At 41.7% G+C, this 26,428-nt stretch overlaps 1 protein-coding gene across 7 annotated transcripts in view; it reads left to right on the top strand.

The window, feature by feature from the left end:
* Positions 1–517: 517 nt before the first annotated feature.
* SPHKAP (SPHK1 interactor, AKAP domain containing) overlaps positions 518–26,428 on the top strand; it is a 110,997-nt gene continuing 85,086 nt past the window's right edge. For 4 of the 7 annotated variants that reach the window (XM_054040022.1, XM_054040021.1, XM_054040017.1 and 1 more), the window contains exon 1: positions 518–630. In XM_054040022.1, the coding sequence (XP_053895997.1) occupies positions 599–630 (32 nt within the window). In that variant the 5' untranslated portion in view covers positions 518–598. Of the gene's footprint in view, positions 631–761; positions 842–26,428 lie in introns of those variants that run through there. The other 3 variants (XM_054040019.1, XM_054040020.1, XM_054040018.1) reach the window with 3 other exon arrangements.

Genomic DNA, 26,428 nt, shown 5'->3' with positions numbered 1-26,428 from the left:
GGGAGCCACGGAGTTCGATTTTGCCACTGTCCTCATAGCGGGCTAAGTCGGCTCCGATAGGTCGAATTCGGCAACGCTATTCGCGTAGCTGAATTTGCGTATCTTAAATCGACCCCCCCCCGTAGTGAAGACCTGCCCTTAGATTGTACAGCTTGGGACTGGGGGCAAGATACATGTGCCAGAGCTAGGATTTTTGTGGCACTGGCATGCCAGTACGCATAGAGGTCCGGAATCTTTTGGTGCAGTGAGAGCAACTCCATGGACTCTCTGACCTTGCCGTGAAAGTTGGGGCAGCAGCAGGGCCAAGGATCAGCAGGGTGCAGGTGCCGGATTCCGGTTTCCGTGGCACCAGGGCTCGGAATTTAGGGGGCAGTCGGGGTGGAATTCAGGGGCCGACCGGGGTCCAAACTCAGCGGGCTGCAGCGGCTCCGGCCTGCGCCCTTCTCCCGGGGCTGGGGGAGGGAGAGTGGGGAGGAGCGAGGCAGAGGGCGGCGCGCGGCGCGTAGCCGGGCTGGAGCAGTGCGCCGGCAGCAGCGGAGCGCCCTGCGCCCTCGCTCTTCCCCTGACACCGCCAGAGTCCGGGGCTCGTCTCCTCGCCATGGCCGGCCATTCTCTGCTGACCGTTCCCAGGTAGGAGCCGGGCTGTCCCCGCCCCTCAGGGCTCCAGCCCCCGAGCCAAAGGCGTTCCTGGGAGCGAGCCAGCTCCGGGGGGCAGCGGGAGGGGTGGTGGGACCGCGGGCAAGGAGCGAGCCGGGTGCGGAGTGGGAGCCCGGGCAGGTGGCTTGGGGCGCAGAGAGCTCCGGGGCAGGCGCCTCTCCTGCCTGCGGCGGAGCAGCCTTCGGTGAGGACACTGCGGAGCGAAGCGCTCGGGGAGCGCCGGTGTAAACGGGCTGCCGGGCCAAGGGCACTGGGAGCAGGCTAGTCAGTCAGTGAACGAGGAGGAGCGGGGTGCCCAGAGGGCTGTTAGGTGCCCCGTTAAGTACTGCCCAACGCTCAGCCCCCTGGGCTTGTGGCGCTTCCTTACCTCCAGCACGAAGGGGGCTATGCGTGTAATTGTTCATAGGAACCTGTAACCACCCTCCCGCCGGTGACTCTCTCCAGAGAGCCCAGCAGAACGGCTGGCAGGTGCTCCGTGCCTTTCAAAAACTTTTGCTGTGAAAGGGCTCAGGAACCTTAATAATTATTAATAGCAAAGCCCTGAGGGAGCTCTGGTTCATAGGGGATTTAAAATCTCTCCCCTCTTTGCCAGCGCAACACTGGCAACACTGCCTCTATAAAAATAGTAATACAAATATTGAAAATTATTAACTCTAAAGCAAGGATAGGGTATTAGGTTGGCTTTCTAGCAGAGAAAAAATCTTACCGGGTGGTAGAGAAAGTGGGATTTCTGAGGAAGGTATAGTGGGACATTGGAAAATTACATTTCACCCTAAATATTCAGTGAGATGTAGGATTGTTTAACTAGCAGTTATTTGCTTTTAATATATGCTTTCCAGCAAATTATCTCTCCCTTAGAACATGATTTTCAGCCCCTTGTTGTTGATTTCACTTTGGCACAATATCATTTCTCTAGTAGTAGTGTAAACTAAGTGCTATAAAATGAAATGGCAGCAGATTCTAGCATAGCTTTCATGCTGGTTATTTAAGAAAATAACAGGTTGGGGTAAAAACAATAAAAAGGTATAGCATATAGCACTGTATATTAATCATGCATATGAATGCACTCAGTGTAACTATATGAAGCAGACAGTTACATTTGGGGATTTGTTTTTTAAACTAGTAATATTCTCAGATGTGGAGCTTTCTGCATTTATTTTACTAGTACACATCAGTCAGAAAGGCACTGCAGAAGTATGCTTTTTTTGAACAAAAAATCATTTTGTATATTGTGAAAATCATTGAAGTAAAACAATGATGTCTAGGGTTTTAAAGAGATAGACCAGATGATGCATAATTTAGAAAGAGCAAAATATGGGTAGAAATCACAGTATGCAAAAATGTTATTAAAATTGTATTTTAACATTGTACTTAGTATCTAACAGCATACTTTAAAATTTTTCTGAATACATTTATGTATATACAAATGAAGCCTAGAGATCAGGAAGATAAAAAGGGCTTTAAAAAAAAAAAGCTGTAAATGTAGTGGTTTTGGATTTAAGTTAAATGCTTTTTTATTTCTAATGTTTTAGGGGGCTTAAACACTGAACAGAAAATAAATGACAATCAGAATAAGATGGGGGTTTCTCAGGAAAGCAATAAAAAAAAGATGATATTCTAGAGGCTCTTTCATCTCTTCTCACTGGACAGTATGCGTGTGTGTCAACTACACTCATTTTATAGTAATAGATCAAAATGCAAGTACAACACTTCTTGCTACTCTGAAACACTTCTTGGCTGTCTCAGTTCTATAGAGTGTTTTGTAGATAAGGCATTTTTGAACAGCTGATAAAAAGGAAATTCTCTCATTTACACTGAGAAAATTGATGCACAAAAGGAAAACATTAAGGGTTGTTACAACAGGCTTCTCAGAGTAATCTTCAAAATGCAGTTTACTTTTGCTTCTTGACTACAACATACAGACGAATATTTTGTTTAAATAGTGTAAAGTACATACTACTAGAGATAAACTCCTCTTGTGTTTTAGCAATGGATACAGTGGGGTTTTTTTGCCTCGAGTAAGGAGCTCTAAAAATAACTAAAATTAATGCTGAGGTTAAGAGTGCCTACAGTTAAAAGAGGGGAAATACATGGTGATAACTGACATGTGGAAGGTGCTGAGTTATCTCAGCTTCCAGTGACTTTAATGAAAACAGTTGGTGAATAATAGTTGCAAAATCAGGGCTTTTGCCTTTATTTTATAAGGGAAGCCTGAAGAAAACACAGCTTGCTCATGTGTTTCTTATAACAAACCCCAAAAGAAGGGTGCTGCTTTGCTTGGCAACATACGATTTCCTGGCAAATTATTCAGTCTCCCCTCCCCCAACCTTATAAGTAACATCCCTGCTGCATTTTTTTAAGCCTGTGACTTGGCTGCCCTGAAGATATAGCCCTTCCTCTCCTCCATGAGAATGCAGTTGCAGGATCAGATCCTAAAATACACAAGTGAACTTAATTAAATAAATAAACCATCTAAGTTTTCAAACATTAACTGAGATGTTTACACTCTACCCTCATAACCAAAATCTGTCTTAAATTGCAAGGGATTCATTCTAATGGCCAGAAGGGATCGTTATATCAGTTACTCTGACCTCTTGTGTATCAGAGGCCATTAAATTTCACCAGTTACCCCTGTATTGAGTCTATTAACTTACCTTTAACTAAAGCATATCTTCCAGAAAGGAATCCAGTCTTGATCTGAAGACTACGATGTAGAATCTACCACTTACTTCCCTTGGTAGGTTGTTCTAAAGGTTAGTCACCCTCACTATTTAAAAAACCTGTGCTTAATTTCCAATTTGAATTTGTCTGGCTTCAGCTTCCAAACACTGATTCTTGTTATGCCTGTGTCATCTAGATTAAGGAGCCCTTTAGTACCCAGTATATTCTGCCCATGAAGATATTTATACAGCATAAACAAGTCACCTCTTGACATCTTTTTTATGAAGTAGATTGAGCTTTAGGACTCACTCTAAAGCGGTTTTCTCCAGCCCTGAAATCAGTTGTGGCTCTTTTCTGCACCCTCTCCACTTTTTCAAACAACCTGTTTAAAATGTTGACATTGGAGTTGTATGCAGTATTACAATATCAATATCACCAGACCCATATGCAGAGGTGATTTTCACCACTCTGCTCCAACTCACTATAGCCCTGTTTATATGTACAAGGATCTCATTATTAGACCTTTTAGCTACAGCATCACACAGAGTTCATGTTCATTTATTTGTCTACTATGACTGCTAGATCTTTTTCAGAATCACTGCCTTCCAGGATGTAGTTCCCCTTTCTGTAGGCATTGCAAGCACCCCTTATTCCTAGATGTATGACCTTGCATTTGGTTGAATTAAAACTCATTGTTTGAATGGGCCCCCTCTTACCAAGTGATCCAAATTGCTTTGTATGGCTGTCTTGTCATTATTTCACCAAGCTTGCGTCATCCACAAATTTTATATTTACTATCAGGTAGTGTAATTGATATGAGTGATGATTAATAGTGGCTTTAGTACTGATCCTTTGGAGCCCTACTAGGAACACCCCCATTTGAAGAGGATTCCACAGTTAGCCACTTCTTACACCATTTAATGTGTGCTTTGATACTGTATAGTTCCAATGTTTTTAATCAGAACATCGTTTGGTACTAAGTCAAAGACCTTACAAAAGTTTAACTATATTACAATCAATGCAGTTATTGTTATTAACCAAAAAGTCAAAATCATGTTTAAACATGAAAGAATGAAAGGATATGAGATTTAAATAATTATACTCCTAACAGCTAGTCCATTATTTTACCCAATGTTGAGATCAAGCTAGTAACTCTGGTTATCTGGGTCATCTCACCTGACCTATATGAATACTGGCACAACAAATAGTCTTCTAGAATTTCCCCAGTATTCCAAGATTTAATAAAAATGAACATCAGTATGCCAGCAACCTCCTACACCATCTCTTTTGAGCTCTTGGATGTGCATTATCCAGGGCTGCTGCTTTAAAAAACAATTATCTACCAGGAATAAGTATTACCACCATCCTTGGTTACTACTGGACTGGAAGGTACTTCATCATAACGTGATACAAGTCTTTCATCTTGTTTCTTTCCAAATACAGAACAGAAATATGTTGAATACTATGTCTTTTCTGCATCATTACTAGTTTTACCACCTCCATCTACTAATGGGCCTATACGGTGATAGAATATTTTGTTCCAAACATACTGAAATTCCTTATTGTCCTTAGCCCTGTGTTCACCCCCCCCCAAATGTCTTTAGATTCTCTTATCAATTTTCTATACTTCATTATTTCTAATTTAAATGGCTTGCTGTTGGTTTCATTCCCCCCCTACCCCACCCCATTTGTTGTATGTTGCTTCCTCCCCCCACTTGCTGCCTTCATTTCACCACTGAACCTGGATGGGCTTTTAGCCACATTTGTCCTCTTGCTTGATTGTGGAATTGTGCCTTTTTGGCCATCTAATAAACTCTTCTTTAAAAGCTCCTAATTTTCATCCCCATGTCTCTATCTAATGATTGAAAAAGAATAAAGATTCATCCTTCAAATGTTTGATAAAGCTTAAGAAATGGAGTTTAAAAATGGAGTTAAGAAATGTACTTTAATAAAAAAACCATACACAAAACACATTGTAGTAAAGTCATTTAGAATCAGCTGCTGTAGTCCATAAGCAGGCAGATTCCCAGCTGGTGAAATTCACTACTGTGCAGAGAGACAGCACAAGACCTGTGCACTCTTAAGCTGTCCCACAAGTCTTCAAAATAAGGGTTAAGTAGAGTTTGGGTGTGCCTAAGCCCACTCATGCATTTACACTGGCTAGTAGTAGTAGGGTCAGGCTGGAGAATCTTGCCTACATGCTCGGGGTTTTACTGATCGCCATATTTGGGGTCGGGAAGGAATTTTCCTCCAGGGTAGATTGGCAGAGGCCCTGGAGGTTTTTCGCCTTCCTCCGCAGCATGGGGCAGGGATCGCTAGCAGAAGGATTCTCTGCTATTTGAAGTCTCTAAGCCACAGGATTTGGGGACTTCAACAGCAGAGTCAAGGGAAAGGGTAGGGAAAGCTTTGTGGCCTGCATCATGCGGGAGGTCAGACCAGATGATCATAATGGTCCCTTCTGACTTTAAAGTCTATGAGGAGACTATTCCAACAGTTTTTGTTTAGAGTTATTTTCTACCTTTTTTTTTTTTTTAAAACAACTTGCAGGACAGTTGAGATAATTGAACTGAGCACACTTTGTACTGCAAGTAAAGCTTCTTAATCAGAAGGACAGAGGATTTATACTGCATGTACTTGAATGACCACATATCCAGGGAGAACAAAAGCATTTAGGTTATAATAGGTACCTGTGTCACAAGGGTGTTGTGGGGATTAGTTAGCCTGTGGGCTCAATCCTTTAGCTGCTTCATCAGTGAAATTCTCCATGCAGGGAGTCAGCACAGGACCTATGCGCTCCACTTAAGTCTGGAAAATGCAAGTGTAACTGTGCTGGCCCTCAACAGAAGCGTGACTTTCACCCCATTCATGTCCCTCCCATTGAAGTCAAAGGGTGTTCCAGGCACTGAGCAGGCCCAGAATGTGCCCATGCTTTGAAGATGCACTTTTTGAACATTTTTAGTCATAATTATGACTTCAAATTTTGTAAGCCAGCTGCTTTGTTTCACTGGTAGTGTAAAAATAATCTTCATAGGTTGTGTATGGAGTAGTTGCACAGAAGATCAGAGGGAAATTTTATATTAGAAGAGAAGAAACAGTTCTGCAGTGTATTCAGAATAGGTCCGAATCTCTCTTTCAATTTTACATGGTCTATATTTCAGTTCCTAGTGGAAAGGCATCAGATTAGTGGGGAAATGGTCTAACATGCCTAGAAATCAGCTTGTACATACACCCACACAGTTATATGCTACTATTGTCTTGTAGATGCGCCACCCTCTTAGTGCTGATGTAAGAAAGTTAATTGTACTACCGATGTTTACCTCCTCAGAATAAATTGTTCTAATGTTTATTAAAGGAAAAGACTGCTCTGCTAGTAACATCTGGATAGAAAGCTTGCAGTCTTTGCAAAGAACTCTGAAATACAACACAGCAGTCCCCCCAGCCCATAAAAAGTTGTTTCTTAGATTATCAGGAACTACAAAGTAGTAACAATGTAATTGTTATGGAGTTAGATTAAAAGGTCATATAATCTTTACCTCACATTATATACTCAGGTAATTATGAGTATTTGCACACTCACAGATCATAAATCAAGTGAAATTCAATGCAATGTTGTTCATTTGTTTTCAAAAGCAAGTACCATGTTTGAACTATGCCAGCAGTTTGAGTGGGGTTTCAATCTACTTGATGTGAAATTGATTAGCATTTTAAAGTAGTACAGCCGTAGTAGCAGAGATTAATCAAGCCATCCAGTGTGTGTTATGGGTTGTTACATGTTAAACAATACTAAGACATGGGTTTGCATTCTATCATCAGTTTGTTTTGGTTTAAAGTAATGGAGATGGATTTTAAGTAAAATCATATTATGTAGTCTAAAGATATTTATATTTGTAACTGAATAAAATAGCTGTTTTTTGCTCTTAGAAGACATGACTTGTGAGCACCTTAGGATGGGGTGCTTAAAATACAGTACATTTTACATAGGGACTAATTATAATCTATACAAGAGTTTGACTATTTAAAAGAGACTTTAGAAGAAATGTATTTTTTAATTACAAAGAGGCCCGATTCCAATACCCTTTGCCACTCAGTGGCAAAGGTAGAGTCCCAGTGAAGTTGGGGGGTCAGGGAGTGAGGGTTATTCATGGAGTAAGGCAATACTAGTTGTGAATAAGGATTTGGGGATCTGGCCAAAGGAGGACCTTCCTAACTGAGGCATTTCCTCCCCGGCTCCATTTCATCTGGTTAAAAGTTAAAAACATTTAAAAAAAAAAAAGGGGGGGGGGGAGAAATGTGTTAGTCAAAAGGTCACATCTACATAGCATTTCTGAGCCAGCCAAGCAAGCCTCCCAGGCCAGTGGATAGACTTCAGCTAGCGGGGGCTCATGCTCATGCTCTAACAAGAGCTGTATACACATAACTTTGAAGTTGTGGCTTAGGCTGGAGCTTGGGCTCTGAACCACCAGCCCCTCCCCCTCAGGCTTCACAGCTCAGGCTACAACTTCAAAGCACTGGCTACATAGCTAATGTTAGAGCACTAGCACCAGCCCCACTAACCCAGTCAGTCAACCCAGGCTGGGATGCCTGCTCCCATGGACTCCAAAATACTGCCTAGAAACCCTAAAAAGGCTGTTACAATGTCTCAGGCTGATGCTCACTAGTTGGTATATTAACAGGGCATTTCACAAGTAATTAGTGAATTATAGTCAGGAGTTCTTGTTATGACTTGGCTATGCAAGAGTGCCATGGGACTACTTGTGCAAGTACCATAGAACAGAAGTAAGGAAGAAGAATTGGGCTCTAGGTTCTGATCCCTGTAATTCTTATGCAGCCAAGATTCCCACCTGATTGCTCCATAACCTCTTGCTATCTAAGAGGTCTGGTTGGCATTCATCTTAATATACAAATTATATTCTACTCTCTTAGAGTAGAACAGTGTTCTTGTAACTCACTGAGTAGCTGAGTCATTCCTTTAAGGTATGAGAGCAGACCCTTTGCCCAATCAGTCTGACTAGCCAGGCTCAGGTATGCGGGAGACAAAAGGGGCAAATATCCACCAACCAAGCACGAAAACCAGTTTCACAGCTGCTTCATGAAACATACTGCAGCCTAGTGGCTGGAATAAATGCAGTTATCAAAACAAGCTTATGCTCTGGCACGAGGAGAGAAAGCGAGGATCTTTAGCTCCCCCTTCACCCAGGGCTGGCTCTAGGCACCAGCTTAACAAGCAGGTGCTTGGGGCAGCCAAGGGAGAGGGGCGGCATGTGTGGCAATTCGGGGGCGGCAGGTCCCTCACTCCCTCTAGGAGCGAAGGACCTGCCGCTGAACTGCCACCGCCGATTGCGGCTTTTTTTTTTTGGCTTGGGGTGGCAGAAATGCTGGAACCGGCCCTGCCTTCACCTTGCACTGCTCCCAATTCATGCTGTGCACACTACCCAGAAAGTTCATTTTCAGCTGGGTTCCAGGAAGTAGAACTCCATGCACACTTCCCTCTTTATGCCACAGAAACAAGTTGTTTCTACTACTACTGGGCCTTTGAGGACACCGAATTTTCCCGATAATCTTTAATAAATTCAAGATCTCAATTATCTGACTACGTACTGTTGGGTTTAGTGACCAGTACAGTTAGGAATAGTGAATTTTAGTGTTTTAGGAGCAAAATGGAGGATCGCTTTTACCAACAGTTTGTTGGCCCAGTTCTCCACTGCCTCCTCCCTCTATAGTGACTTGGACAGCTGTGCAAAATTAGTGTAAATCACCATCAAATCAGGCTGCTAGTGTTTTCATGCCAACTTTGCTCTGGTCTGAAATAAACAGCAAGGCAGTAGAGGATCAGTCCATAGATGAAGGGGAACCCCAATACAAGGGAAGCATTAGAGAAGGAAAGCCAGTATTGCTGGGCTCTTGCTGTGGATGTGTGGGGTCTGGTGTAAAGGAAGTGAAGATGATCACATGGCTGAATGATAGTATGCTACCAAAGGGATGAATAGTACTGAGCTGCCCTAACAGGGTGAGTAAAAATTGTTCAGAGGTGATTTTAGAGCCTTGTTTGCTATAGAAAGCATCCCAGATTTTTGATCAATGATTAGTTAACTTCATATTGTCAACAATGAAAATGATTGAATGTGTGTTTTTCTAGGATATCAGAAGGGAAATAGAGCTTTATTCTTACAGAGGAACTAAAAGCACCACTCATGTAAATTTTTAAAATAAGATTTTCTGTGAGCAAGTGATGATAGAAAATAGTCTTTAACATCAAACTGATTGTTCCTATATAATTTAACTAATAGCTTAGTATAGTTTAGGAGCAGATCTCCATGTGGTCATAGAAATGGTCTCAGAGCACGTGGCACTTCTGAATATAAATTAGATGCAAACACTCAGTTTAGACCATATTACTTTGTCATCATTCACTTAGATCAGAAATCATATCAGCTCATGTCAGTTCATAATCACAAATACTATGAAAGGCATCCATCCACTGCTTGAGAGTCAGGTTGTCCTTCCTTAGGGCCAAATGTGCAGTTACATCTTCAGTGAGAATTGCACCCATGGAATTTGGCTCTCTCTGGAATCAAGATTAGTGGCTATTGCTTAATTAAGTGTAACACTGAAACAAAATCTTACAGCTAATCTTCTGTTCCCTCCAGCCTTAGATTTGTAACAGAGTTAGATACAGTGTAATCAGTGTGTGTTGGCTGACGTGATCAACTTTTAAGGTTGTACCTAATCAGAATAGGTGGTTTTATTTACCATTAGTAACTTGACTTATCTCTTCCCCTCCCACCCCCCCACACCCCGCCTCTGCCTCAAATGGCATCTGCTGTTAAGGATTTGGATCTCACCAATTTTATATTTGTGTGATTCCATTTACTTCAGTAAAGTTACTGCTGACTTTATGCCACTGTAAGAGAAAGGGGATCAAGCCCTGTGTATAGAAACTGGGATAGGTTATCAGTAACTTAATTGATGTGAAAATATTAATGTATAGGATATTATCTTACCATATACGTGCCCTAAAGTTAATTCCACTGTAATTGGATATAGTGACTGGAGTAGAATTAAAGTTGTTTTCAGTTTCAATCACAGTGAACCTCTCTACAAGTGTTATGGTCATCCTGTGACAAAGGCGACTTCACTACAAGTGTGCCATGTAAATCAGCTTTTAAAATTTGAAAGCTATGGAAATTGTGTGTTAAAACCAGAGTCAACTCAGGCACTATTTCTGATATCTTAATAGGAGTCAAACTTATTTTCTGTCTTTTAATAAAGGGACCAAGATCCAGGAGTGGGTAGAGCAAAGAATAAATTTAGCAGATAGCATTTTCTAGAACAGTGGTTTTCAAACTGCAGGTCGTGACCCAGTACTGGGTCATGGAATGTAAAGCACTGGGTTGCAGCTCTGCTGACCAGGCCATCAAGAGTCCCAGCGGCGGTGGTGCTGCCCACCTAAGGCAGGCTAGTCCCTACCTGTTTTGACACTGCACTGCGCCCCAGAAGCAGCCAGCAGCAGATCTGGCTCCCAAGTGGGGGGGGGGGGCTCCGCATGCTGCCTCTGCCCCAAGCACTGGCTCCGCACTCCCATTGGCCAGTTCCCAGCCAATGGGAGCTGGGTGTGGTGCCTGTGGCTGAGAGCCATGCAGAGCCACATGTGGGCCTCTGCCTAGGAGACAGACCTGCTGTTGGCCACTTCCGGGGTGAAGCGCAGTCCACGCTGCCAGGACAGGCAGGAAGTCTGCCTTAGCACCCCCTTGTGCTGCTGACTGGGAGCCACCTGAAGTAAGCCTGCACCCCAATCCCCTGCCCCAGCCCCCCATCAAACCTGGAGCCCCTTCCTGCACCCCAAACCCCTCATCCCCAGCCCTACCCCAAAGCCTGCCCCCCCAGCCCAGAGCCCTGACCCCCTCCACACCCCAACCCTGAGCCCCCCAAAGCTGGAGCCCCTTCCTGCACCCCTGCCCCAGCCCAGAGCCCCCTCCCACACCCTAAACCCCTCATCCCAAGCTCCTTTGGGTCACGGGCATCAGTTTTCTTCAACTGGGTCTCCAGAAAAGAAGTTTGAAAACCACTGTTCTAGCCTTCTGTCCCTTTGATCAATTACACTGATGCTCTGCATCATGTAGCAAATTGCACTACATCATAGAGGTTTGATCAAAACAGGAACTGTGGTAACTTCCATTTTTAATGTTAATCAGATACAGATTTGCCATGCAGGAGATCAGTATCAGGTCTTGTAACTAGATAGTAAGTTCAACCATTGTTTTGTGAAGATTTAAGTGAATTGCAAAAACCAACCCATATAGTGACCTCTGATATACGGAACTGAATGCTACTGAAGATTATGAATGAAGTCTCAATAAGCTTGTGAGAGATGTTTTCACACTTAATTTTGCACTGGATAGTACTGATTTCTGGAAAGGAGGGGAAAAAAGCTTGCTTAAAATCCAGCAGAATTAAAGCCGGATAGAATTCTAGGCAACTGGTCATCTGAACTTGTTTTAGCAGCATGGGCAGTTGTAGCTAATTTCAGAGGGTGTGCACCAATCTAGGTCAGAAGAAGCAGAGCAGAAGCCTGCTGATAAAAAGATCTTGGAACTCCAAGTATAAATTGTTGTAAGGTATAATCCTAGACCATACATTGCAGGGGTGGGGGAAGACATGGGTGGGCCAGATCCTGAAGTCCTTATGCATCCATAATACAATAGGAATCTCGTGGACTCCAGACTCATTGAAGTCAAGGCAGGCGGGATTTTGGATGGTCAACAACTCCAGGAGCAGACCCAGATGTGTCAGTTACTATTAACAGTCTTACAGTAGCAACTACAGGCTCCAGCTGAGATCAGTGACAGATTGTGCTAGGCACTGTGCAAAGAAGGAAGCACTCTGAAGAGCCTACAGTTTACAAAGGCAAGAGACTGGGGAATTAGCTAGATGCAGTATGGTTTTAAGTTAACACCTCAGAATAGACAACTTCAAAAATCTTTTAAAAAGTGGATACAATGTGCACTATTTACCATATGCTATGCCATGCCAGACAGACACATTCAGGGGCATAAGATTTGTTCAGTATTTAAGATGTTTGGGATAATGGGGTCAACAAATTGTTACCAGGCATTGCTCCTTCATCTGCCTTGTCATAGCTCTAGTAGTACACTGCTATCTCAATATAACATGACCTGATAACACGAATTCGGATCTAACATGGTAAAGCAGTGCTCCGGGGGGGGCTGGGGCTGTGCACTCCGGTGGATCAAAGCAAGTTCAATATAATGCAGTTTCACCTATAACGCGGTAAGATTTTTTGGCTCCCGAGAACAGCATTATATCGAGGTAGAGGTGTAGTATTAGTAGAGTTTCATTGCTTGCAGATTTCCTAAATCTTTGCTCATCATTACATGATTATTTTCACTTGTACATTTTCCATATTTGCTTTCCTATGGTTATTTTATTTAACATTGAGCCCAGATCCTCATTTTGGATCAATTCCATGCTGTGTGTGAGGTTTTACTGTATGAAGTGGAGGATTCAGGCCCTGATCCTGCAAATATTTATGCACGTGCTTAAAGTTAAGTGTATGGGTAGCCCCACTGATTTTAATTTAATTTAATTTACTCACATGAGTAATTTAACATGTAACTAAATGTTTGCAGGATCAGGTCTTAGATTTATAATAAAGTCTGCATAGTCCATCCGTGGCACCCTGCCCCCCTACTTTTAACTCTCCCATCTCTCAGCGACAGCACTGGTGTTTTGTGAAGTCCACTATTGGACAGGAAAACTTAAAACAAAGTCGCTTCCTGGTAGCAATTGCTCAAGCACTTCTTGAATCTGGTCTCACTTCAACCAGTTTTATATTGGTATAACCCCATTAGGCCCCTAACAGCTGCTTCTGATTTATATCAGAATCAGGCCTTATGTATGCAAACGTGGATACAGCATGAAAATTGTTTCAGTGCAACTTGCAGTTAAGTGGGATGTTCTCCAGTATTTTTTTTTAAATCCTATTTACAAATAAGGTTGAACATCATTAATGCCAACAATAAAGGCTTCCTAATTTTGAATAGAATAATTGCATTTGGAGAACTTTAAAAGCCAATCCCCTATTGGTGGGTCTGAGATTAATAGAATAATTGCACTTAGGTCCCGATGACTATAGAAAAAAAGGTCCTTTTAAAGTTAAAATTACTGTAGCTCAGTTTGCCTTTTCTCTGTGAGACATCTAGGAAGACATCTAGCAGAAGGCTTGGCATTTCTGCAGCTTTATCATTCTGAAATGCAAATTCTCTGCAAAACAAGATGTGCACCCCAACAGAGTGGTGGCATGTGAGAGCTGAAAATAAAGCAGGTGCTTAGAGAACTTTGCTTTTTTAAAAGTGCAAAAAAAAAAACTAGCAATACATCTTTTACTCATTTACTTTATAGCTCATATCAGCCTCCAGACTAGATTAAGGGGAGGTAGTCAGAACCCTCAATTCCTAGTGAAATCAATAGGAGTGGAGGGAGCTGCATAGCTTTGAAAGGCCCTTAGCACGATACAGGTTCGGGCCTAGATGTTGTCCTGTTACATTATGCATAGGTCCCACATCCATTTAAAAAAAAAAAAAACCACACCCCCCCCCACCAACAAATCACATTTTTCAAGGTATTTATAGATTGTCTGTTTGACTAACCATCTGTGCTCTGATTGAAGTACACACATCAAGACTCATCAAAACGAATTGAGTGTTAGAATAGTAATTTCAATGGCATCAAATCTAAAGCTGTCACTGTACAAGGACTATATTGACCCTTTTACATGCAAAGTTAAATTTTAAAAAAGGGTACAAAATTCAGCAGATACCAGTAGCATTGCTCCATTGAACAGACAGCTACAGGAACTTGAAAATTCCATGTAACTGTTTTTAAACTATCCCAGAGATGCTAAAAGCTTTTTACAAATGACAATTAATTCTTAAATACTGTTTATTGGGATTTTTTGCAAAGCTTAAAGTCTTTAAAAAGGCATTTAATTACCCCTCTTTGTATACTTCAATACGTACATGTTTTAAATAATTTTGATAGTTAGCAACTTTTTGCCAGATAGCTGAAGCTTAAATGAAGCTCTGGGCACAAGATACCATAGTGTTTGGGTTCTTAAAAAAAATTGAAAAAACCAGAGGGGACCATTCTAGATCTTGAATGTAGCAGTAGCAATGGGATGGTAAAGGTGAAGGATTGCTTGTGATGATGCATTTTGGCATACTGTTAATGATAGCAACAGCTCATTTATTCCTCTCTCAGTAGCCCCCAGAGGGTACTATTTTCTTCTTGTACATTGCACTTTTATAATGAAACCCAGTAATTTAAGCATGAATATTCTAAAATTGCAAATAAGCCATTGGCACAAAGCCAGTGGTCTCTGTTGTGATGCTACACCTCCCACTGGAAGGAACAGGAAATATTGCCTCTCAGAGCTCCCAGGTGTGTAGTGGGAATGCACTCACTGCTGCACCTCTTCAGGTGTGTAGCATACACGCCTTTGCATGTCCATCCAATTCCTTTGGAATGGAAAGTGTCCCCCAAAACACTAGTACAGAACAGTCTCTGTCCTTAGGAAAATAAAAGGACAAAAACTATGGTCAGCCCCTGTTCTAGAGGTATAAAGTGGCTTAAATCCTTCTCTTGTGTACCTGTGCAGGGTCTGGTCACAATCTAATTTTATTTTCTTTGGGTCAGAATTACTACTAAAGGATGCTGAAAAACTAAGACATGATATATCATCACAGGAGGCCAAAGGAACATGGGTCTCTCTGGGTATGTCTACGCTGCAATTAAAAGCCCATGGCTGGCCTATGCCAGCTGATTTGGGCTAGTGTGGCGTAGATGTTCAGGCTTGGCTGGAGCCCAGTTCTAGGACCCTGTGAGGTAGTTTCCTTTATTCCCAAAGTTTCCTATATTTATTAATGCAATAACTAGTTTTTGGGAGGGGCTAAAACCCCTAGTTGTCTACACCCAGGCACATGAGATATCGGAGGAACACTTAGATGCTACAAATGCAGGTTGGCAATTTAGTAGCTAGCAGCCTTCCCTCTGAATCACTGCTGGCAAATAAAGTAAATAAATAGAGTTTTGGGTTAGGGAGGACTGTGCTACTGGAAATGCCAACTTTTCCCTGAGACAGGAAACTGAGGTGATAGAATCGTAGAAATGTAGGACTGGAAGGGACCTCTAGAAGTCAGCAGGTTTAGCCCCTTATACTGTGGCAGGACCAAGTAAACTTGTACTATCCCTGACAGTTGTTTGTCCAACCCATTTTCTAAAAGCCTCCAGTGATGCAAATTCCCTGGCCTCCCTTGGAAGACTATTCTTAAGTCTAATAACCCTTATTGTTAGAAAGTTCTTCCTAATATCTAGACCATTACTTCTTATTTTAAGTGGACATGGAAAACAATGGTCCTCTTTATAACAGCACTTAACATATTTGAAGACTGTTACCAGGTCCACCCCTCAGTCTTCTTTCCTCAAGAAGAAACATGCCCAGTTTATTTAAAAAAAAAAGAAAAAAAACACCACTACAACAACCATATTTGCTCCCTACTTACCCCTAGGGCATCTCCTTGTGGCTGCATCTGGGAAATAGTTCTACCCTGACACCCCCTTCTGCCTCCCATTCATTTTGTGACCCACTCTCACACTCCTAGAATTGCAGTTCTTCCTCTTTCTTAGGATGCTCCTTCTTTGTACTTGGCCTTCTAGCCAAGTCACTATAGCTTTCCCCTTCCAGTATATAGGTCACTGGACTAGCTTACTAGATATTCTGGCAGTCCCTCCAGTTCAAAGCTATGCTCCTCTACTATGCTAGTAGTGGAACTATTTCTTCTGAGCTAGGATACCAGGTCTTCTACTCACCCTCTGGATCTTCTCAATGGTTTCTCTAAGCCTAGAGAACAACTGTAGGCTTCTATACTATAAGCCCCTTCTTCTCTTGCTTCCTGGCTTTATACAAGCCCACACCTACTCCAACCCAGATGAGCTCCATCTTCAATTAGGGTTGTCAGTGAAGCCTAAATCTACCCCTAGGTGCAGCCTGCCAGGTTAATTATCCCCTTCTGAGCCACCTTAACCCTTTCAGGGGTGATGTGGGGTGAACACCCCATCACAGTCAGGTTTTCTAAACCTTTTGTCATTTTTGTTGCTTTCCTCTAGACTCTCTCCAATTTGTTAACATCTCTCCTAAAGCGTGGCAGCCAGAATTGGACAAAAGACTCCAGCTGAAGCCTTACCATTGCCAAGTAGAGCAGGACAATTACCTCCCATGTATTACATATGACACACTTGTTAATACACCTGAGAATGATTAGTCTTTTTCACAGCTGCATCACATTGTTGACTCATATTCAATTTACAAGCCACTATAACCTCCAGATCGTTTTCAGCAGTACTAGCCCCAGCTAGTTACTCCCCATTTTGTGGTTGTGCATTTGTTTTTCACCATCTTTAGTGAAGTACTTTGCACGTGTCTTTATTGAATTCATCTTGTTGAATTCAGACCAATTCTCCAATTGGTTAAGATCATTTTGAAGTCTAAGCCTGTCCTTCAAAGCACTTGCAACCCCTCTCAGCTTGGTGTCGTATGCAAATTTTATAAGCAAACTGTTTACTCCATCCAAATGATTAATGAAAATATTGACTAGTACCTGACCTGGGATTGACCCCATGGGACCCCACTAGATACACCCTCCCAGTTTGACAGCAAGCCACTGATGACTCTTTGAGTACAGTCTTTCAACCAGTTGTTCACCCACTTTATAGTAATTTTATCTAGATCACATTTCCCTAGCTTGCTTATGAGAATATGGGACTATGATCAAAAGCCTTACTAAAATCAAGATATATTACATCTGCTCCTCCCCCCCCCAACCCCCAGTTCCCATCTACTAGGCCAGTAACCCTATCAAAAAGGAAAGTAGGTTGGTTTGGCATGATTTGTTCTTAACAAATCCATGGAGGCTATTCCTTATAATTCTGTTATTCTCTAGGTGCATACAAATAGATTATTTAATCATTTGTTCAGTATCTTTTCAGGTATCAAAGTTAGACTTGTTGGTCTGGAATGCCCTAGGACCTTTTTGTTCTTCTTTTTAAAAGCAATTACTATGTTTGCCCTTCTCCAGTCCTCTGGAACATCACTTGTCCTCCGTGAGGTTCTCCAAGATAATTGTTAATGGTTCTTAGATTGCTTCAGCTACTTCCTTAAGTACCATAGGGTGAATTTTATTAGCCCCTACTGATTTGCATATATTTAACTTATCTAAATATTCTTTAATCAGTTTTTTCCCTATTTTGGCTTGTGTTCCTTCCCCCTTGTGTTCATGTTTATTGTGTTGAGTATTTGGTCACCATTAACCCTTTTAGTGAAAACTGAAGCAAAATATGCATTAAACACCTCAGCTTTCAGTAATCACTTATTAGATTTTTTTTCTGACCTACACTGTCCTTCTTTCTCTTGGTCCTTATATATTTAAAGAACCTCTTCTTCTTGCCTATTATATCCCTTCCTAGAGGTATCTCATTTTGTGTCTTAACCTTTCTGAGTCGATTCCTACATGCTAAGGCTAATTTTTTGTACTCTCCCTAGCAATTTGTCTATGCTTCCACTTTTTGTAGGATTTGGGACATTGAAGAGCTCTGTATGGAACCATGTTGGCCTCTTACTATTCTTCCAAGCTTTCCAGAATAGTTTGTAGTTGGGCCTTTAGTGTAGTCTTCTTGACTACATTTTCTCTTAGATTTGCTTCCCATGGGACCTTAAGCTCAGAGAGCTGGTAGACAAATTCTACATATCTGAAGCCCCGGTCTTTATTCTGCTGCTCTCACTCTTTCTTTCTCTTAGAATCTTCAAATCTATTGTGTCATGATCATTTTCACCCAAATTGCCTTACACCTTCAGATTCACTACCCATTCCTCCCTGTTAGCCAGACTCAAGTCTAAAATGGTTGTCCCCACATTACTTCCTCCACTTTCTGGAACAAAAAGGTGGCCTAATAAATTCCAAGAACTTAATGGAAGTTTTGTGTTTTGCTGTATTACTTTTCCAACAGATATCTAGTTAGCTAAAAAGTCCCGCATTAGTACCAGCTCTTGTGTGTTGGATATTTCTGTTATTTCTTCTGGAACTGCCTCATCTACCTCCTCTTCCTGATTTGATGGTCTATAGTAGATCACCTTCATTATATCATCCCTTTTTATTTTGTTAAGCTTTTTATCTTTACCCAGAGACTCCCACCTGGTCTGCCTCTCACCTTCTGCTGGAGCTCAGAACAAGTGTATATTATGGGTGAATAATGCAACACCTCTTCCCTTTTTACCCTGCCTGTCCTTCCTGAACAAGCTGTACCCCTTTATACCAATATTCCAGTCATGAGACTTAGCCCACCACATTTCTATGGCAATTAAGTCATAATTTAGCTTAGGTATGAATACTTTCAGCTCTTCCTGTTTCCCTCCCATACTCTATGTTTGTGTGTAGACATTGAAGATGTTGATCAGATTACCCCACTGATTTCCCCCTTGTTGTTCTTGTGATCCTATTGTGATCCTTCACCTCAACATCTAGTCCTTTGTTAAGGTCACCTTTTGTATACCTATCTGTGTGCTTTTAGTATCTGCCCCTTTTGAACCTAGTTTAAGCCCTCCTCACTAGGTTGGACGTTGGTGTGCATAGGTGTTCTTCCTTTTCTTGGTCAGGTGGTCCCCATCTTCCCAGCATCCCTTCTTCTCAGGGCATCCACTGGGCAAGGAAGTCAAAACCCTCCTGTCCACACCATTTGAGCAGGCAAGTATTCATCTCCATGATGTGTGTCTCCTTGCCTGGGTTCTTATGGCTACTTATGTTCATTATAGTTTCTATGGTATTCTCCATAAGTATAGGTATATTAACATTGGTGTCGTACCTAAAGTCCAAGTTGTATTGTATTATACTTCTCTAAGATCTCCCTGCAGTTTTGATAAGAAGAGATATCTTTCACTTCCTGTGCAAAACTGTTGTCTAGAGTTGCTATATACTACTGAACAGCTACTATATTGCACTCTAGAAGATGGTGGATGAAGTGATCCCTGTTCAAAATTTGTAGGAGAGTTTGTAATGTGCTTTGGGGTCCTTCTGGATGCAAAGTGAAAGTAAGATCACTGTCCTTTGACATCTGGTGCCCCAAAATAAAGTCAGAGGGACAAATTGAGCCTGGGCTTATGTTAACACTAAGAGACTTAAATCCATTACTAAGTTAAATAAACTTGAATCTATTCATATTGTCACTTTGAAAGTAATTAAACTTTAAATATCCCAAAGTTCCAGGTAGTGATAGGCACACATTGATTAGGGGCATGGGGGTTAGGGAACAACTAGGTCAAACACTAAATTATGCTCAACTGTTACCTGGATTTAGGGAAATACCACTCTGACTTGTAATAATGCCTCTGTCTCTGTAACTACTCTGCCAAATTCAAGAAAGGGTTTAAAGAGGTGTGGAAGTCTCTTCTCAGTTGCTGGTGGTCTCCATCTCTACCCTAGACACATAGGGAGACAATGCAAGCTGAGTTTTCTCCTACCTTGCCAAGGAAGAGCGGTGAGATTTTGAAGACTTACCCAACGTAGACTAGAAAACAAATTGAAACCACAGAACATATGCAGCAAATGTTGGTGTCAGGAAAGAAAAGACAGGCATAAGGAAGCATAGAAGGCTAATGGGAGTCATTGGGGTTGAGGGCAGGGGGTTGTGTGTGTGAGAGTGAGAAATGAAGTCAGCCAGAGAGCTGATCAGGAGGCAGGGCTCAGGGGAAGTTTACGTTAGGAGGAGAAGTGGGATGATGAGTAAAACAGTGGACAAAAGCTTCCAATGTTTTGATGAATTTTGGATTAAGTGTAAAAATCAGAAATGTAGGATTGGGAGGGACCTCGATATATATATAGTGTAGTTCCCTGCACTGAGGCAGAGCTAAATATTATCTTGACCACCTCTGATAGATGTTTGTCTAACCTGTTCTTCAAACCTCCAATGACAGATTCCACAGCCTCCTTAGGTAATTTGTTCCAGTACTCAACTATTCTTACTAATATCCAACTTAAATCTCCCTTGCTGCACTTTGAGCCAATTACTACTTCTCCTTAGCCACTGAGGACAGGACAACAGTTGATCACCCTCCTCTTTATAACAACCTTTTACAGTCTTCAAGTCTGTTATCCTGTCCTCCCTTAGTCTTCTCTTCTCCAGAAGAAACCTAATTTAAAAAAAATTGTTTTTTCTTTTGTAGGTCATGTTTCCTAGACCGTTCATCATTTTTGTTGCTCTCCTGTGGACTTTCTCCAATGTGTCCATGTTTTTCCTGAAGTGTAGTGCCCAGAACTGGACACAATACTCCAATTGAGGTCTTATCAGTGCTTAGTAGAGTGGAAGAATTATTTCTTGTGTCTTACTTACAACAGTCCTGCCAATACATCCCAGGATGATGTTCACTTCTTTTGCAACAGTATTACATTGTTGACTCATCTAGTTCGTGATCCACTATAACCCCCAGATCCTTTTCTACAGTACTCCTTCCAATGCAGTTATTTCCTAGTTTGTAATTGTGAAATTGATTATTCCTTCCTAAGTGTTTTGCATCTGTCCATATTGAATTTCATCCTATTTCAGATCATTTCTCCAGTTTGTCAAGATCATTTTGAATTCTAATCCTGTTCTCAGTGTGGTACAGTTACTTGGCTTGGAATTCTAATTAGAGATTCTTTTACTATCTATTTTTGCTAGTTTTCAGTTTCATCATCAACAGAACATTAGGAATGTTGTATGCCATAGCTGGAATTTAATTGCACTAAAAAGCTTCACTGCATTTATTCAGTTCACTTACTTTAACAAAGATTATCTTCTTTCATGGATCAGCATTTTTGTACGTTCAAAGTGTTGAGATTAAGGATCATAACGAAAAGATGAAAGCAGTAGGCTTTTATTGAACTAATCCTATTAAGAACTGTAATGGGCACTTAGTATTTATTGAACATGTTTCTTCAATAGGAACAATTACTGATCATCAGAGAGTTTTTGAAAGCTCAAGATGTTAGAAAATTGAAGTTTGTTGATACTGTTTCACAAGATTAATTTTCTTTAGCAATAACTTGGGGAATTCTTTAAATTACCTCTTGTGCGATGTGTAGCACCATCTGCCCGATCTGCAAGGAAGACAATTATTTTTAGGAGCAGATGTGTTTTTTGATTAAGCCTTGAGTCATCAAGGTCACTATTTTTGACATATTCAATACAGCAAAATAGAAGCAATCATTTCGCATTTTGGCCCATTATTTAAAAAAGAATGTACTTTATTACAGCTATCACTTTGATTCCCGTGCTCTCATGGAGGTAGCTATAATTTTTGAGATGTTTACTTGCCTTCTCAGTGGAAGCATTATGGTATTTATAACAGTATTCATTGTAAATAGGGCAAGGTTTTGTGGCAGACAAGCAGCCCCTGGTATACTCCTTATGTCTTCCAAAGAGAGAAGTATCATGTGACTTGCGTCTTCTCACCTCTAGTGTCTTCGGGTTAATCCCCTATCTTCATTTTTAAAGGTAGCTTGCAAGGAAGGCAGTTTCACCAGCATCAAAATCAAAGGAAGGTTCTTTCAGTGGGAAAGTGGTTGACACATCCTTCTCCTCCCCCATATTCTTCCACAACAGGACCCAAGACACCTATTAGATTTTATTGTTGCATTGCAGCTTCAGTTCAGTAAGCATACTTCATGTCAGCAGAATTCCTGGAAAAGGAATTCTAACACTGCACAGTCTGGGGTGTGTCATCATAGACCAAAAGGGCTCTAAAGCCAAGTGTGTAGCAGCAGCTTACTCCAGGAGGCATCAAGATACAGGTGCTGCCTTAGTTTTGCTCAGGCTGTTTAGCAGACTTGCAGTTTGCTGGTAACATGGTCACCCAGCCAAAACAAGAGAGTTTCCTATTGGAAGGAGGGAACAAAACACTGATACCAACTTGTGATTTTAATCACAAGTTTCATGATAATTGGCATTTTCCCCTCAAACTCCAGTTTCTGATTCTTGTAGTACCATGAGAATCTCAGCTTTCATTAAACAAATTCTAGCCCTCATGCTTGCAGAGAAAAAAGCTTGGAAAATGTGACAAGTGTACACTACTGGGTCAAAGCAGAAGGCAAATAAAAGAAATCATAAAATTGTTTAGAGTCTCCTGACTTAAGCCAAACCTATGATTTTTGAATGGTTGGGATTGACAATACTGCGAGTGTCCAAACAAACCCAACCTTTTAGCCCCTTTTGTGAGCTCAGTATTCTTTCTTCAGCCCTCCTGCACCACCTCTCTAGATGGCTCCATAGGATGGCCCATGCCCCCCTTCTGTTGAAAACCTTAAGTTGTGGGCAGATCTCTGCACTAAACCCATGGCCATTGTGCTCAGTATCCTACAATGCCTGCTACTCTTACTCCTTTCTTGGCTTCTTCCTCACACAGCCTTTCCTAGGTTCCTTGTCCAGCTCCCTCTTAACAGGGAACCACTTTTGATATTTCCACTGATCCCAGAAAGCTTCCCAGCACAGTACTGCTCCTACCAGCTATCCCTTATGTTGAGACATGGTTGCCTTGTATTTCCCAGCAGGTCTGCTCTCAGGCACCACCTCTTAGGCATATGATTCCAGTGCAGAAGGAGGGAAACCATACACATGTTAGAGCTAGGATTTGAACCGCTTAACAATCCAGCTCATCCTGTGATCGAGTGCAACAGGCCCTGGTTTAAATCCTGCACAAGATGTCATTTAAAGGTGCCATAATTTTCAAGGCCTCAATTAAACTCTCAAGTGCCACATTGATGAGCACAGTATGAGAGTGGGAATGGAATAGAATAGAAAGGCCAACGGGGGTAATGGGACTGTGCTGCGGCAGCAGAACCTTTTAGAACCCTTTTGGATCCCACTGCTGAAGAACTGAGAAGGGCAGACAAGCGACGCATGCCCCAGAAGATTTTTCCTGGAAAGACATAGGTCTGCCCTGCTGGCTTTGCCACAGAATTAAGGTGGGAGAGCTGAAGAGCCTGAGGAGGGTGTCAGCCATCTGCTTCCTTAAGACATCAGATGTGTGTTGGGATATAAAGCTCACACGGGAGCCCATAGGATTAAAAAAAGAACCTCTCCCCCCCCCCCCCAAAAAAAAAAAAAGCTCAGAATTTTGAGGGATGAGGAGATCTTACAGAAGAGGTGGGGTAGTCTCAATCTGACCTCATATTGAAAGAAAGATTTGTGAACCTCAGGAAAGAGAGGCTGAGTTTCAGCAAAATCTGAACTCTTGCAAGTTTTACTTACTTTGATTTCATTACTCTTTTCAGCTCTAGATCTTTTTTGACATGGGATGCCCTAACCTGAAGCAGCTTACTGAAAGTGAGCCCTCACATGTGCATGTGCTAATGTGCACCTGCTTCACATGCACACTGCACTGAAGGTGCACACATGGCTAAATGGGGGCCAAATACTGTAGCCAAGGTGGGGATGTGAACTGTGTATCCAGTAGTGCATGGACAAAGTTAGTCATCATTGTTTTCCTTATGCAAAATGCACGTTCACAAGTTTACTGAAAACTAGGCATTGGAATCCTGTGAAGTTTTTGACAAACCTTCTTTGTTGTAGCTGCCATGTTTGATCACACTTTAAATAAGTCAATCCCCCTTTCCAGCAACGGACCAATCCAGATGAGTGATTCAGTAGAGTTACTTATACCTAGGGCCCTACCAAATTCAGGACCATGAAAAATGCATCATGGACTGTGAAATCTGGTCTTGTGTGTACTTTTACCCTACACTATACAGATTTTACCAGCGTTTCTCAAACTGGGAGTCCTGACACAAAAAGGATCACAGGGGGGCGGGGCGGTAGCAAAGTTATTGTAAGGGGTTCGTGGTATTGCCACCCTTCTGTGCTGCCTTCAGAGTTGGGTGGCTGAAGAGTGGCAGTTGCTGGCCAGGCACCCAGCTCTGAAGGCAGTGCCCCACCAGTAGCAGCGCAGAAGGGTGGCAATACCATACCATGCCACCTTCCGCACTGCTACCTTCAGACCTGGGCAGCCAGAGAGTGGCAGCTGCTGGGCCAGAAAGGGACCAGCTCTGCAAGTAGCAGAGAAGAAGTAAGGGTTGCAATACCATACCATGCCACCCTTACTTCTGGGCTGCTGCTGCTGGCAGTGGTGCTGCCTTCAGAGCTGGGCTCCTGGCCAGCAGCCACTGCTCTCCAGGCACCCAATTCTGAAGGCAGCACTGCTGCCAGTGGTAGCACAGAAGTAAGGGTGGCAATACCGGGACCTCCCCTACAATAGTCTTGCAACCCCTTATACTGCCTTTTGAGTCAGGACCCCTAGTTACAACGTCATGAAGTTTCATATGTCAATAGCTGAAATTATGAAATTTTCAGTCATAAGATTTTAAAAATTGTAATTGACCAAAATGGAGCATGAATTTGGTAGGGCCCTACTTATGCCTAACACTTACACAACTTTAGAATCAAGCTGCATGCCATATACAACATAGGAGTAAGTGTTCTGCTCTAATACCCCTGGAGACCAAGAACATAGACTCTTCAACACTTTCAGCTTCATGTTCATTCTCAAGTACTCCCATGTTTACTGTCAGATGTCTTCTAAAATCACTGCTATGCTGTCCCATGTGCACAAAGTAGCCAGTCTTACAAGATTCACAGCTATAAGCTTCTGAGTGTCTGACATTAGAATTTAGCTCTTATCAGTCTCCAGTGACCTCAATGACAAGTGCTCCAAGTCATTGAACTTCAGTCTGTGGTGTAGCCTGTTCTGTTTGATATAATTCATAACACACAGTGGCATTCTATTTCACTCAACACAGCTCCAGCGAGCCTTTCCATATTTGTACATGAAGATATTTTCCTTTTCACTTTAACCCTGTTTTCTTCTGGAAAATGTTGGAGATCTTTTGCCTTATGTGATTGAAAAGACTGGCGTTGTGTACTATATATGACTATGACCTGATCATATATTCAAAGGGAACAGATTTGTTAGTATGCCATAAATAAAACTCCAGGACTAGTTTTCCACCTATACATTTTACAAATGGAGAAGTAGAGGATCAAGACCAATAAACTCTTTGGTTTCTGGTACGTTGATTGTTGATTTTTAGACTCCTAACATGAATGTGCCTGATTACATGTAGAACATACGTAACAGATGACGACATTATCAGTGCATCAGCTACCTCTAGTGTTAAGCTGTACATAAACCTCACAGTTATCTCCTCAATTAAAAAGGTGAGCATATAGATGCTCTTGCACTCATACCTGAAGTTCAGACTTTGACTTGAACCTTAGTTCTAGACTGTGAAAATGGCACATAGCCTATAATAAGGGGCAATACGGCTGCAAACATACTAGATAAACTGAGGATTAAGATCAGGATTTAAGAGTAGAGACCAATTTACATGCACAAATATGCCCATATATACACGCATAGAAAACCTGGTTTAATAAAGTCTTTTATCCAAACTTCACCCAAAATTCTTTACAGAACTAAAGAATGAGGTTATACAGTTAAATTAAGAATAAAGAAATTAAAATAGCATTAAACGCACATTCTCTATCCATTTGAAGAATTGGAGAAAGTCATATCCACATACATTTGGTTTGCCATCAATAGAACATGAGATGTAAAATGGAAAGTCAAAATGAACATTGTACAAGTATGGTACAAGTGTGGCTTTAATTAACCATTATTTGGGCCTGAGATAGTGATCAGAATCTCACTGATTTAACTAACAAAACTGATTTCAGAGTAACAGCCGTGTTAGTCTGTATCCGCAAAAAGAAGAACAGGAGTACTTGTGGCACCTTAGAGACTAACAAATTTATTAGAGCATAACCTTTCGTGGACTACAGCCCACTTCTATATGCATCCGAAGAAGTGGGCTGTAGTCCACGAAAGCTTATGCTCTAATAAATTTGTTAGTCTCTAAGGTGCCACAAGTACTCCTGTTCTTCTTTTAACAAAACTGAGCAGCCAGAGTGACGCCACTGACTTTAATGGGGATCCTCTGGTGTAAAACTGGAGTAA

Source organism: Malaclemys terrapin, chromosome 9 (genome assembly GCF_027887155.1).
Source record: "Malaclemys terrapin pileata isolate rMalTer1 chromosome 9, rMalTer1.hap1, whole genome shotgun sequence".
In the NCBI taxonomy this organism is placed as follows: Eukaryota; Metazoa; Chordata; order Testudines; family Emydidae; genus Malaclemys; species Malaclemys terrapin.
This window is presented reverse-complemented; position numbering and strand designations above follow the sequence as displayed.